Source organism: Heterodontus francisci, chromosome 24 (genome assembly GCF_036365525.1).
Source record: "Heterodontus francisci isolate sHetFra1 chromosome 24, sHetFra1.hap1, whole genome shotgun sequence".
Taxonomy (NCBI): domain Eukaryota; kingdom Metazoa; phylum Chordata; class Chondrichthyes; order Heterodontiformes; family Heterodontidae; genus Heterodontus; species Heterodontus francisci.
In genome coordinates this window covers 38,049,984-38,065,358 of record NC_090394.1, presented here as the reverse complement: position 1 = coordinate 38,065,358, position 15,375 = coordinate 38,049,984, and the positions used below count along the sequence as shown (strand labels likewise).

The 15,375-nt window shown below is 43.3% G+C and overlaps 1 protein-coding gene across 4 annotated transcripts in view; it reads right to left on the bottom strand.

Annotated features, from left to right (window-relative positions):
- The window catches only part of usp22 (ubiquitin specific peptidase 22), a 138,068-nt gene extending 126,860 nt beyond the window's left edge, over positions 1–11,208 (bottom strand). For all 4 annotated transcript variants that reach the window (XM_068055958.1, XM_068055960.1, XM_068055959.1 and 1 more), the window contains exon 1: positions 10,891–11,208. In XM_068055958.1, the coding sequence (XP_067912059.1) occupies positions 10,891–11,010 (120 nt within the window). In that variant the 5' untranslated portion in view covers positions 11,011–11,208. The remainder of the gene's footprint in view (positions 1–10,890) is intronic.
- Between the last annotated feature and the right edge of the window lie 4,167 nt (positions 11,209–15,375).

Sequence of the window (15,375 nt, the reverse complement as noted above, 5' to 3'; positions counted from 1 at the left end):
TTTGTCTTGGAAGGTGTCAATCTCCTCGAGAGTTGTTGGAGCTGCACCCATCCAGGCAAGTGGAGAGTATTCCATCACACTCCTGACCTGTGCCTTGTAGATGGTGGACAGGCTTTGGGGAGTCAGGAGGTGAGTTACTCGCCTCAGGATTCCTGCTCTTGTAGCCACAGTATTTAAATGGTTAGTCCAGTTAAATTTCTGGTCAATGTTAACCCCCAAGATGTTGACATTCAGGTATTCAGCAATGGTAATGCCAATGAATGTCAAGGGGAGATAGTACAGGAAGGTCTCACATTTTAATAATGTTTTAGTTGGTCTCCTGAGCACCACAAGCATGCAGCTTTCGAATTAGCCTTGTATTCAGGCAACACAAGAAGTTGAAATTCACATGCAGCAACAGCAACTGTTTAGCATCTTTGACCATATGTTGCATTATGGGTCTTGTCACTTCCTTTATGGAGCAACCAAAGGTGTAAAGGTAGGGACCAGTTCAGCTCAGTGAATCCCACACAAGAATATTCAATGCAGACTAAAGGACCAGGAAAAACACTAATGCCAGTAGCTCTGCGGAGGTGGGGCAGACTATGGAAAAGAGGGAGGAAAGATATCACATTAATCCACCTTCTGGCAACTGATGCATCAGCAAATAACAGCAGAGGACTACAAGCAGGTGAACAGTGTACCTCATGTCCAGGGAATGACCAACAATGCTATCCTCCTTTAGAGTGGGCTGGGGAAAAGGAACAGAAGTTAGCAGGGTCTCTTTGGGGTCATGAAGACAAAAAACACATGCTGGCCTGATCTGGGAACTCCTCTATGCCGATGATGCTGCACTTGTTGCTCATACAGAAACTCAGCTACAAAGACTCATGGACTGTCTCTCCTATGCTTGCAAGTAGTTTTCTTTGACTACACGAGTCACAAAAAAAACATGGTCATGGGAGGTGTTGCATCCCACCTCCGATCACACTAACACCCCATGGGAACTGGATAACTCATTGGGGCCGACAATCTATCCCTTGATGCAGAGCTCAATACGCGTGTAGGGAAAGCAGCTACCACCTTCGGCTGATTTGCAAATTGCGCATGGGATAACACCAAGCTGACCCTTAGGACCAAGCTGATGGTGATCTCAGCACCTTGCTGTATGGCGATGAAACATGGGTGACTTACAGCTACCAAAAAGAGCTCAGTAATTTCCATCTGTGCTGTCTGCAGCACATTATAGGTATATCCTGGCGGGATAAAATCACAAATGTGGCAGTCCTCTCAAAGGCAGAGCTCCCAAGTGTGTTGACACTAATCAAACAGAGCAGCTTCGATGGATCAGACATGTCCACAGGATGGAAAACAGTCACATACCCAAGGACCTTCTGTATGGGGAGGTAGCTGGGGCCAGACAACCAGTGGGGTGCCTAAAATTCTGCTTCAAGGATGCTTGCAAGCGTGAAATGAAGGCCCTAAATGTCGACTATCTCACCTGGGAAGCACTAACTGGCGAAAGAGGGAAATGGCGACATATCCTTAGGGTTGGTGTGCAGTGCCACGACATCCAGTTGCAACAGCAGCTTGGCAACAGGCGCCATCAAAAACAACTTAGAGCATCACTTGGCAGCTTCATGTGCAGCACCGGCCTCTCAAGGATTGGCCTTCACAGCCATCAGCAAAGGTGTACCAAGACACACCACGTAAATGGATTGTCTGCTGGGTGTTCATCTTTCATTGATGGAAGGATGCCAACCAGTAACAACAACAAAATGCTGGAAATACGCAGATCAGGCAGCAACTGTGGAGAGATAAGCAGAGTTAGCATTTGAGGTCTGTGACCTTTCATCAGAACTCTATGAAAGGTGACAAAGCTGAAACATTAACTTGGCTTCTCTCTCCACAGATGCTGCCTGACTGCGGAGCATTTCCAGCACTTGGTTTTTATTTCAGATTTCCAGCATCTGCAGTATTTTGCTTTTATTTTCGTGCCAACCAGTAGTATTTGGAGTCATGACAGCTCCAAGATAATATAACCAGAGAGCCTCAACAATCCAATACCTGAGACAGGTTAGTCTATATTACTCCAAAGCACTGTTGGCAATTGCTTTTATTAAATGGAACCTGGTCACTGCAGGATTTTCCCTGCTCAGATCCAGATAACTCTGCAAGATAATGCCCAAATCAAATAGTAATTCTAGCTACGTATGGAACAGGAAGCTTACCACTGCTCTGATTAAACAGACTGCAAAGCTTTAGCTGCACACCTTTGGAGGTTACCAGTCAACCTGCACCCAAGCTCAAGAATTCGGCAGATGGGACATGGCCCTGCAGGCAGAGAGAGGGTGCATTCCAAATCAAGCAAACAAAAATTGACAAGTGTCGACTTCCCAGTAGCCTGGTTTGCAGACCAGGTTTCTGCAGAAAAAAAAAGTGGCCAGGGTACAGGAGAGAGACTTTAAGAGATTATTGGATAGCCATGTATACATTCCCACAGCAACAGCCTCCTTGTTCTGAGATTTTACTTTCCAGCCATAATGCAAAGCAATTTATACTTTTAAGAACAGATAAATGAGTTTTAAAAGCCTCCTTAGACGTCAACATTCGTTCAGTGAACACTTTGAAACCCTAACAAGAACATGACCTCTGAAGATGTCATTGCCGAAATCAGAGATTTTACAATTCTGTCTCTACATGGAGAGAGAGAAAAAAAACATTTAAAGTCAGGAATTCCACAGCACCATGGCAAATAACCTATTCTACATGGAGCTATAGGGTGCAGTGTCCAATAGTTCACAGTCTTGGGCCTCAATCAAGGAAATGCAGAGCATAGGCATGGAGCTTAGACATTGAAAAAAGACGATGACTCATTCTGCGCCATTCTTGCACACCAACTTGTACCTGGATCATGAGCAGAGGCCAGTGGCAGTTAATCTAAACTGCCTACAATTGTGTTAGCAGCGTAGCAGAGAGATTTTAGGAAGCCAGAAATGGGAAGAAAGCCGAGAAGTTACACCACAACAGCAATGGAAAACCTCAGAAAGTCTGAGACATTATTAGATCATCTGCAATTAGGAGAACACTCTGCAAATATATACATCATACAGTCAGCAGCCTAGCATGTACAGGGTGCAATGTATTCTTTCTCCAAATGAACTACATAGCTTCTCTCCAAATGAACTATAGATATCTTTTGCTTTTTCACCAGTACAGCATCTAAGTTATACACTTACTTTTGAAAAGCACAAGGAACCACACAGCAGCATAGGAACACCACAATCTTCAGACATACAGCAGTAATCACCAATAAGCATTTGCTTTGGGGCACAATCAAGAATATCTATATGTAAGACACCAAAAGCCTGACAAAAAAAAGTTACCAAGATTCACAAGGATCCAGCAACAGCTGATGTCTTTTATTTTTCATTATGGGCATTGCTGACAAAGCCAACATTTACTGCCCACCCCTAGCTGCCCTTGAGAAGGTGGTGCTGGGCCACCCTCTTGCATGCTGCAGTCCAAGTAATAAAAGATACTCATTCAATGCTGTTAGATAGTGTGCTCCAAGATTTTGACCCAGCGACAATGAAGGAATGGTAATAAATCTCCAAGCCAGGAATGGTGGGTTATTTGGAGGTGATGGTGTTCCAATATATCTACTGCCCTTGTCCTACTAGGTGGCAGAAGTCACTGGTTTGAGGGATGCTGCTACAGATGCCTTGGTGCCATTCTGCCATGCATTCCATAGACAATAGACACTCCAGCCACCGTAGTGTAGGTGAAGGGAGCGAATATTTGAACTATTAAATTGTCCAAGATAGGAACAGGGAATAAGCCATTTAACCCCACGAGCCTGTTCAGCCTTTAAATTAGATCATGGCCAATATGAAAACTAACTCCATATCTCCATTTTTGCCCCATATACCTTAATACTTCTGGAAAACAAAAATCTATCAATCTCAATTTTAAAATTAACCACCAATCTAGCATCAATTGCAGTTTACAGAAGTTTCCTAATTTCTACTATCCTTTATGTGTAGAAGTGCTTTCGAACTTCACTCCTAAAAGGGCTGGCTCTAATTTTTAAAACTACCCTCCAGAGTCAGAGACTCTCCAACCAGTGGAAATAGTTTCCACGATATTATCAACAGGTTGGGTAGAGAGAAACTTAGATCAAATTACCCCATAACCTTCCAAATTCCAGGGAATACAATCCTAGTTTGCATTCTGGTGAACATACACTGCACTCCCTCCAAGGCCAATATAGCCATCCTAAGGTGTGGTGCCCAGAACCACACACCGTATTCCAGATCTAACCAGGGCTTTTCTGTACCTGTTCATAACATTTTATTGATCCATGTACCTTGACCCACCAAATCTCTTTGAACCTTCACAGTTCACTTCACCATTTAAAAAGTACTTGGTTCTACCCTTTTTATCTCCAAAGTGGATGACCTGACATTTGCCGACATTCAAATAAATTTGCCAGAATTTTTCCCATTTACTTAATCTATTAATATCTGTAATTTTATGCTTCCATCTACACTGCCATTTATTTTTGAGTTATCAGCAAATTTGGGTATGCAGCTTTAAGTTGTTAATACAGTTAATAGTCAAGTCCCCAAATACAGATCCTTGTGGGGTACCACTACTCACACCCTGCCAGCTAGAGTACCTGCCCATTATCCTGACTATCACCTGTCACTCAACCAATTTTCTAACTAGATCAATAATTTGCCTTCAATTCTATGAGCTTCAATTTTAGCTAACAGTCCTATAAATAACATCCATAGACATCCCCCTGTCCACTACTTCAGTCACCTCTTCAAAAGTTCAATCAAATTTATCAGGCATGACCTATCGATTACAAATCCATGCCAGCTCTCAGATCAGCTGAAAACTTACGTTATGTTCTCTTTAACCTTTTTGTTTGCCTATGGCTATTTTCCTTGCCAAGCAGAGCATGAGGTGTAAGCTGGTTCTGTATCACGCTCTTCTCAACATCTCCCACCAATTTGCCATTTAACTCTAACACATTTGCCCAGTTTACTGTGGACAGTCTGCGTCTCTTTGCATTGAGGTCAGCCTTACCAAAATCTAGAATCTCAGGAGCCATTCTGTGTCTCTCCCTTTCAAACACTGTGTTGAACTTAATCATATGATGATCGCTATTAGATAAATGTTCCACACCTCTAAAGGTACTAAGTAAATCTGGCTCATTACTAAATCTAATGAAGCATGCCCCCTTGTTGGTTCTTGGGCATATTGCTGCAGAAAACTATCCTGGATACATTCATGAAAATCACAACATTTCTGACGTGTGCAAGTCTGCTTGCCCCAATCTGTATGAAAGTTAAAATCCTCCATTAAAACCACTCTGCCTTTGCTACATGATTGTATACATGCAGAGATTAGACAATCGAACACTTCACAGCTGCTACCAGGGGGCCTATACACAACTCCCACTTCAGTCTTAAATCTTTTCCTATTTCTTAATTTCACCCCTGAAGTGTCCACTGCCTGCTTGCCTTACATTAAAGCCTATCACTGAAGTGAGTGCATCCTTAATCACCAAGGCTACTCCTCCCCCTCTATCATTTTCCCATCTTTCCTGTAGACTTTATAACGTGCTATATTTAGTTCTCAATCCTGACCGTCTTGCAGCCATCTCTCAGTAACAGCTACTATGCCATATCCTCAAAGTTGAATTTGCGCTTGCAATTCATTCAATGCCTTTGTATAAAGTATGCTTATTTGGACCATATATCGTAAACTGTCCTTCTGCTAATGTTTTGCTCGCAGTTCTTCTCTCTCCTAGTTTAATTATTTACGTCTATATATAGTTTCCCCTTTACTTCTGGTGCCTAAAGCCCAATTTCTGTTTGTTGATGAGTTATCTAAATTACCTTTTCCACTTCAGCAACCCCTTCCCTCACAATTTACTAATTTAAAAAGAGCTTGTGACCACCCTATTTATCCTTTCCATTAGGATCCTAGTTCCAGCCTAATTCAGGTGGGGCCCATTACAAATGGTACAGTTCCCTCCTGTCCCAATACTGATGCCAGTGTCCCACAAAATGGCACCCCTCTTTCACACACCCCTCCTTCAAGCACATGTTCACCTCCCTAATCTGCTTATCCCTATGCCAATTTGCAAGTGGCTCGGGTAATAATCCAGAGATTATAACCCTTGAAACCCAGTTATTTAATTTAGCTCCCAGTTCCTGACAGGACTTCTTGCTTCCTCTTCCCAAAATGAACCAACAGAGTTACAGGAATCTGACTACTTGCATCCCATTATGAAACAGTCTCTAGTTCTTGGGCTAGTAATAAAGTACACAGGTATACACTTCAGATCGGTAGAATTATTTGAAGCAGGTTTCTCATGCAAGTGGAATGACAAGTTCCAGTTGCAGCTATCCCATAGTTGGGCATTCATAGTCTCAAAGTGGAAGCAGAAACCTCACTATTCTAGTCAGATGTTTTGGTCCAATAGAAATAATTTCTTGGCGAGCCTGCTCCAATACAAGTTCACATGTTTTCATATGCTCCCAATGCTCAAAGGCCACAACACAATATTGTGGCCACATAGCCATTTTCCACACAATCCTGGACACTAGCATCAGGAAGCTAATCAACATAGTTCAGTCTTCACAACCAACCCCAGCCTGGCACTCAACTACTGTGCACAGACAAGCAGAGGTACTGGCTGCCAAAGTGAAACAAGAATCTTGGACAAAAATACCTCTCTCACACTCGGTCCCTCCGCCAAAGCAGAGAGGCACTGAAACCAATTGCAATTCTTCCATCACCACCAAGATCAATCAAAACTGAATAGCTCTAGACTGTGATTTGAATGCCTTGGCATTCAATTGATGTACCCACTAATCCATCAACACTAGGTTCAAACACATAACCAGTCATAATCATGGGCAGATAACCTGCCCATCACCGAGGTGCATCAGTTTACATGTGATACTTAATCTCAATTCTCGATTAAAAATGATCTGGGGCTTGAGTACCAGTTGATCTACAAGTTCAGTATCCCCTCAGCCAGCCAATGCAAATTTTACATGCTTGATTATTGTCAGAGGATGAATTTTTTTCTGTTTGATTATGCCATGAGCTTCAGTATATATGGTGTGTAGATAATGTATTGCATGCAAGGTCTATCCAAAAAAGTTTCCTAATCCAAGCTGCAGGGTCAGTAATTTCCCCACCCTATCTGGTTTTGATCTTTCACAAGCAGCCAGATCACTGCAGAGCATTCGTCAATGAATTAAACAATCAGAGAAACATCACTTCTCTGGTTCATTCTTTGTTCAATATCTTATGCCGAGACATAGAAGCATCAAGCCATTGAGCCTTGGCTCAAAAAAAGTCACATTTTTCATCTGTCAATTGCTCAGTATTTTTTTTTTAATAAAACAAACAGACTATTTCTGTAGTTGTTTTATTGTAATGGTATCAACATGTTATAGAACAGGATTGAAATGATTAATCTAAATGTTGCAACAGAACTGTTCCCTGCCAATATGTACCAGATGGTTCAATGACAATTTTATTCATTTGATTTCTGACAATTGAAGCTTGTAGTTAAGTGATTGATTAGTGTGCACACCTCAGGAGTGGGGTGCACAAGTTTACTGAGCAATGTCGCACAAAAACAATTCTTACTCAGTACACATGCTTCAAGAGACAAATTCCCAGAACTAGCTCATAAGTAGCTTCAGATATTGAGTGGGTACATGTATCCAATCAGAAATGTCTGAGTTTCAACTCCTGCTCAGTGCTCACCCTGCAAATCTTGCTTAGGCCAACACAGCACCAGTGGCTTGAATGCCTTCTGGCTCAGGAGTGGGGTGCAGGGGGAGAAGGAATATCAGCCAGAATCCTGTTTTGAAAAAGCATTCACCGCCCCTGCTAGAAGCACCTGGAAATAGGAAGGGAAAGTTCTGTCTGCCTTATGAACACTGGCTACACAACCGTAAGTACCCAGCAGATACTGTCTGTCAGTCAAATAAGCATTGTTCATTTAGTCTAATGTATGAAATGGCCAGGACCCCAAGAGAAGATTTTTTAAAAGTTCCAAGAAGTAAAGCTCATTCCAGAGCAATTCAGACATCATTATTGAGAATATGCCTATTCTTTTAAAGTACAGGTTAGTTGTTGAGTAAAGCTATATGAACACCATTCCATCAACATGCTTGACCATTGCTACAGAAAAGCAACTACAAGCAACAAGAATGGAACAGAAAAATTCTCATACCAGTCAGTCAATCCAACAACATGAACGAACATGTCAAATCAGGAACACTTCCATGTTGAAAGCCAACATCCACGAGAAACTGAGTTAAGACCACCCAAGCTCAGTTTAAGACAGACATCAGAAGTGAGCAGAATGAGGTGGCTTTCAACATGCTTTTGGTTCGAAACCAAATTCCTATGGTGAAAGGGCAGGCCAACACAGTATACCTCCATTTTTTTTTAATTAGGTACACTTGATTGCTTAAGAAGGAGCGCAGGCTAGATGTGTAAATAAACGGCACACAAATGGAGCCTTGGACATTACTTCTGAGAAACTGTAGAAGTGCCATACAATTTCACAGCCCCAAAGTTCCTGATTTAGCAAGCGTTGTCTTAAATATGCAAGAGGTACTGTTCCAAGGATGACTTTCCCAGGAAGAAAAGCAGAGTGTGAAATTGTCAGTGAAGAAATAGCAACTATTATGTTTACACACAGAAGTCTCTTTTTAAAGTGGTCAATAAATGTTATGATGGAATTGCTAAAACCCAGAAAAAGAAAAAAAAGCTTCAACACAATCAGGTTCAGAAATACTAGAGAAATAAATGCCCCTACTGCACATACATGGACCACCCACCTTCTACTGTCACAAAGCAGTCAATTGGCTGCTGCAGGGGAGCTTACTGAGAGGGATTATATAGATGTTAGTCTGATGCGCTCACACACTATACTATAAAACAAGAAGCACTTCTTCCTCAAAAGATACAAAAAATACAATATAAAAAGTAAGGCCAGTATACTTCATTCAGACTGACATGTAAAGAGATGTAGGAAGAAACACAAGCGTAGCATACAGGGTCACAGAGAATCCTTATTCATGGAGCGAGCAGGGAACAGTATGGTGCATTCTCTTAGAAGATCCACATTCACAAGTTACGTGGGAAAGAGACATTGGATACCCACAGATAAAGGTTTTGAGACACATGGTGGGTGGGTGTGAGGCAGAATAGAGAAAGAAAGTGCAAAACAGCAAGGTGGAACACTCCATTACACTAGGATGCAACAGATATTTACCCAAAAACTTACATTAATAAAAAAGGATCAGTAAAGTTTCCTGTTTGGGGCTTGGTACTCCAACAGTGCAGTAGAGATAAAAGAAACCTGCACAGCACTATTAATTTATACATGTACAAAACCTGATGTTAACAGACGTTTACAGTCACGTTTATCTAGAAATTCTAAAAATTATTATATTTCTGCCCTATTGGTGCATTCTTGGAATAGGTCAGTACAAATTACACTTGAACTTCCAGGAAATGCTGTACTACTGAATTACAAGCCCTAGTATACATGTAGTATTGGGAAGGGTACATGGGACAGAATTCCATCCTAATGCATCGTTATGGGGGACAGTAAGCTACTTTCCTGGAATTATGTCATCCTGCATACAAAATGATAATTACACATCACTTCTCCTACACTGATTATCAGCATGAGGTGTATTTTTTTTTGAAGAAAGTTGAGATCCAATGATGCAAGCATCCCTTGCCTTACTGTACTGTGTACAGATTCTGCTTTTACACACAACCCCTCCTGAACCATCCTGTGTACTGACAAAACCCCATTAATATTACAAGTTCTCCTCACTTTACTGTGTAAATGCTGTGCTGCTGTAAGCTGGTCCCTATGGAATAGATATTCTAGAGTACCACATAATGGGTAGCACCATTTACTGTACTACTGCTGAAAGTCTGCCCCACTGAGGGGCAGTATTGCCATTGAGCCTTATCACAACTCTCAAGTGCACAAAAAAGCCCCTACAAAACAATTTTGTCTTGCCAAACATACAGATTCTAACTCATCAACTGCATCAGCCTATATTGTTCTGATGGGATGTATTCCTGTCGAGCACAATGCCAGTTTCTCTGGCTGTGGTGGGTTGGTGCAAGCCAGTCCACAGGGCCACAGTACAAATTTGTCTTCTTGTGCTGGGCATAAGCCAGCACAAGAGGAGCTGTCTGACCACAATGGTGCTAATAGCCACCAACTATGCCCCTTATCTTGCTGGATTTAGAGCACTGCCAGTCACAAAACATATATAAGAGAGGCCATGTATTCCACCTAGATCACCCTTTCAAAGAAACCTATTCCTGAAAGGCTCCAGTTTTTTTTACCTTTGACCATCCCAGGAATCAATCACTAGTCACCAAAAAACGTCCTGGCATCTGTCCCAACCTGACCTTTTATCAGGTTATAACCTTGTCATGATCCAACTTTAAACAGTACTACAGATTAACCTTCGATATTTCAATATACTATACTGCTATCCCCTCATTCATCGCCATTCGCATTTTTAACCTCTCACAATTGAGCCCTCTTACATGAGTCAGCCTTTCTAGTGAGAGACTCCACCTGTATCTTTGCCCATCACTATACAAAAGACGAACTCCACCTCTGTCCCTCCCCTTATAACTCGGCCCCTCACGGTCCCAGAGGCTCTCCCTATATTGGTCCCAGTGAAAGATTCCCCCTGTATATCTATATCTGTGTCAGAGGCTCCTCACTATCCCAGCTGAAAGAAGCTCCCCTTCCTGTGAGGCTGCCTTGAGAAGAGAGCCCCTCCGTGTCGAGACTAGTTCCTGCCCCTGCCCGGCCCTTACCTTCCTTTTCCTGCTCTCTGCAGTCCCGCTCCACACAAAGCACTGGTAAATCACTCGCAGGCTCTGCTTCCAATTGTCCGCCTTAAAACTGTTCACATGGGAGCACCCGGCCGGACTCATGACAGGAACCGCACCACAAGCACTGCCGCCACCGCGCAATCTCGGCCCGCAAACTGTACCCACGCCTCCTCCTCCTCCTCCGCCGCTTTCCGCCCCCAAAGCACCGCCCGCCGCCGTCGCGGCTCCAATTATTTATATGAAGAAAAGCCCATAGTGTCGGCAAAGGATGATGGTCGTCAGGCTATAGCGCTGCGGGGGGAGGGGAGCAAACTCGCCGCACTTCCGGATGTTCCGCCCACTCATTCTACTCTCATTGGCCAAGCACCAATACACTTTGCCTAGGTGGCTCTTCCATTGGTTAGAGAGCTGTTCATTACTTGTCGGTCCCGGTATTGCTCGCCTCGCAGGGGGAGGGGAATAAACTCGCCGCCCTGACGGAAGTACCGCCCACTCTCTCATCTCTGATTGGTCAAACGCTGGTACAGACACTTTTACAATTGGTTATCAAGCTGCCCATCACTTGTCGGTGTCCGTTTGGGGGACGGACGGACGGTTGAGCTATTTGAATGGCATTATTTCCGGATCCTGTTGCTAAGGTTTCCTGGAGGTGGTAGGGCCGAGGTTGCGGTTTCGGCGATGGAGCCCTGGCCTTAGAGTTTAAGGAACTCGTCTGGTTTCCTTTATATCACACCCGAAACCCCCTCCCCTATAACTATCTCGGGGTAATTAATCAACATTTAGCTACTCGACTTCCAATGCATTATGGCTGGTTGCTCTGCTTTGCGCAGTGGGATCCCGGGCCGGCGCCACCGAATCTGTTTATTGTCCCACAGGAGCTCTTGTGCCACCACACTGTAGGCCTCAGTGTAACTAAGCACCTCACCGTATCCCTCCCATCTCCCGGTTCAAACACTTCCTTCCAGAATTGTATCGTTGCTTGTTCTGACCCTGCTACAACGTCTAACATTTTACAATCTGTGTGCCCCCTTCTTGCACCTTTTAACTAATTTATCTCATTACATTTTCTCCTTAATTTGTATTCGTGTTTTCAGCAGTTTAGGGATCATTTTTATCTGAAAGAATGGAAAAACATACATTTATACAGCGCTTTTCCTGACCCCAGGAAGTGCTACAGCATTTCACAGCCCATGAAGGCGTTGTTGGCAGTCGCTTTGCGTATAGCAAGCTCCCCACGTTCTATAATGCGATAATGACAAATAACCTGTGCTTAGACTGAGGGATATTTATCAGCCAGGACACCAGGGAAGGAGACTCCCCTGCTCTTAGAATTGTGTTGTGGATCTTTTATGCTGAGAGCGCAGTCAGGGCCTCAGTTTAACATGTCATCCAAAAGTCGACATCTCGGAAAAGTGCAGCAACTCTCTCAGCAATGCCCACTAGGGATGGCAGAGGCCACTTTCTGTTTTTGCCTTGAGGGGCAGGTAGGGGTTGAGCGCAGTAATTACTTCAGCTTCAGTGGTTATGGATTATGTATTCAAATCTCTAGTGTTAAAGGGAAAGAGTACTGAAAAAATTATTAGAACTAAAAGCTAACAAGTCACCAGGTCCTGATGGACTTCATCCTGGGGTCTTAAAAGAAGTGGCTGCTGAGATAGTAGATGCATTGGTTTTAATTTTCCCAAATTCCCTAGATTCTTGAAAGGTCCCATCATATTGGAAAATACTGAATGTGATTCCTCTATTAAAGAAAGGAGGGAGACTGAAAGCAGGAAACTACAGGCCAGTTAGCTTAACATCTGCCGGAGGGAAAATGCTGGAATCTTATTAAGGAAGTCATAGCAGGGCACTTAGAAAATCTCAATGTAATCAGGCAGAGTCAACATGGTTATATGAAAGGGAAATCATGTTTGAGTAATTTATTGGAGTTCTTTGAGGAAGTAACAACAAAGCGGAACCTGTGGATGTGCTATACTTAGATTTCCAGAATGCAAGGGAATTGACAAGGTGCCACATCAACGGTTACAAAGCAAAATAAGAGCTCATGGCATTGGGGGTGACATATTGGTATGGATAGAGGATTAGTTTGCGAACAGGAAAAAGACATTAGGCATAAATGGGTCATTTTTGGGTTGGCAAGATGTGACGAGTGGAGTGCAACAGGGATCAGTGCTGGGACCTCAACTATTTACAATTTATATCAATGACTTGGATGAAGGGACCGAATGTATGGTTGCTAATTTTGCTGATGACACAAAGATAGGTAGGAAAGTAAGTTGTGAAGAGGACATGAAGAGTCTGCAAAGGGATATAGATAGGTTAAGTGAGTGGGCAAAAATTTGGCAAATAAAGTATAATGTGAGAAAATGTAAACTTATCCACTTTGGCAGGAAGAATAGTAAAGCAGCATATTATTTAAATGGAGAGAGATTGCAGAATTCTGAGGTACAGAGGGATCTGGGTGTCCTGGTACATGAATCACACAAGGTTGGTATGCAGATACACCAAGTGATTAGGAAGACAAATGGAATGTTGTCGTTTATTGCAAGGAGAATGGAATACAAAAGTAGCGATGTTTTGCTGCATTTGTATAGGGTATTGGTGAGACCACATCTGGAGTACTATGTACAGTTTTGGTCTCTTTATTTAAGAAAGAATATAAATGCATTAGAGACAGTTCAGAGAAGGTTCACTCGACTGATACCGGGGATGGTGGGGTTATCTTATGAAGAAAGGTTGGACAGGGCGGGTCTGTATCCATTGGTGTTCAGAAGAATGAGAGGTGATCTTACTGAAACATAGAAGATCCTAAGGGGTCTTGACAGATTGGATGCTGAAAGGATGCTTCCCCTTGTAGGAGAGACTAGAGCTAGGGTATCACAGTTTAAAAATAAGGGGTCGCTCATTTAAGATGGAGATGAGGAGAAATCTTTTCTCTCGGGGTTGAGAGTCTTTGGAACTCTCTTCCCCACAGAGCGGTGGAGGCAGGGTCATTGAATATTTTTAAGGCAGAGGTAGATAAATTCTTGACTAACAAGGGGGTCAGAGGATATCGGGTATGTGGAAATGTGGAGTCAAGGCCACAATCAGATCATCCATGATCTTATTAAATGGTGGATCAGGCTCGAAGGGGCCGAATGGCCTACTCCTGCTCCTAACTGGTATGTTTGTATGAACTCCCAACCTTCTGATCCAGAGACAAGAGTGTTACCCACTGAGCTATGGCTCTTTTATCATACAGTTTGCTCCTCAAATATACCAACCTTAAAGCACAACTCATGTATGTGGGCACATGGCCAATATGAAATACCATGAAATAAAAATGGAAATTGCTAGAAATGGTGGGTTTGGCATTATCCATAGAGAGAGAAACAGTTAACGTTTCAAGTCTGATCTTTCATCAGAACTGAGTAAAGTTAGAAATGTAATACACTCTGACCTTCCTCTCCCTGACCCTGAATGATCTGTCATCAGCAAAGGCCTCAACATCATCCCCTTAAGCCCCAACCTCAATGAATTTCAAGCTCAGCAACACACTGAACTCGTCTTCCGTCAACTACACCTCCACTCCCGCTTCTTTGGCCAGGAGTCTTCTCCCCGCACAGCAGACCCTTTTACCCGTCTTCCTCCACCTGGACCCCTGCCTCTGGCTTCTCACCCTCTCCAGATCTTTTTCATTGAGAACCTCTGGCATGATAGCGGCTGCTTTGATTTCTCTGCTTTCCTCACTAACTCCCTTTGACCTTGCAGCACTCCATTCTCTCAGATCCAATCCTAACGTTGTCATCAAACCTGTTGTTGTCTAACATACCGACCTTTACCTAGCAGAGGCTGAACTCCAACTCTCTGACCCCGACCTTCCCCTGGACTGTGACCCCATCAATGCACATCAAGCCATTGTTTCTAGGACTGACACTGATCTCATCTCCTCTGGAGATCTTCCCTTCATGGCCGCAAAATGCATACCTTCCCCAACCTCGTACAGCTTTCTTCCATCTCCTTCCCACGATCCATAAACATGACTGCTCTAGTAGACCTATTGTTTCAGCCTGTTCCTGAACTGATTTCTTCCTATCCCAACTCTATTTTTTCACCCCTAGTCCAGTCTCTTCCCTCTGTCACTCTTCTGATGTCCTCTGTCATTTTAAGAGTTTCCAGTTTCCTACCCCAAACTGTCTCCTTTTCACCATGGATATACAATCCCTCTATACCTCCATCCCCCAACAGGAGGGTCCAAGAGCTCTCTGCCTCATCCTTGAACGGAGGCCCAACCAGTCACCATCCACCTTCAACCTCCACCCCTAGCTGAACTTCTCACATTGAACAACTTCACCTTCAACTCTACTCACTTCTTCCAAATAAAAGGTGTTTCTATGGGTACCCACATGGGTCCTAACTATGCCTGCCTTTTTGTGGGATATGTGGGACATTCTTTGTTCCAGTCCTCCTCAGGACCCCTTCCCTCAC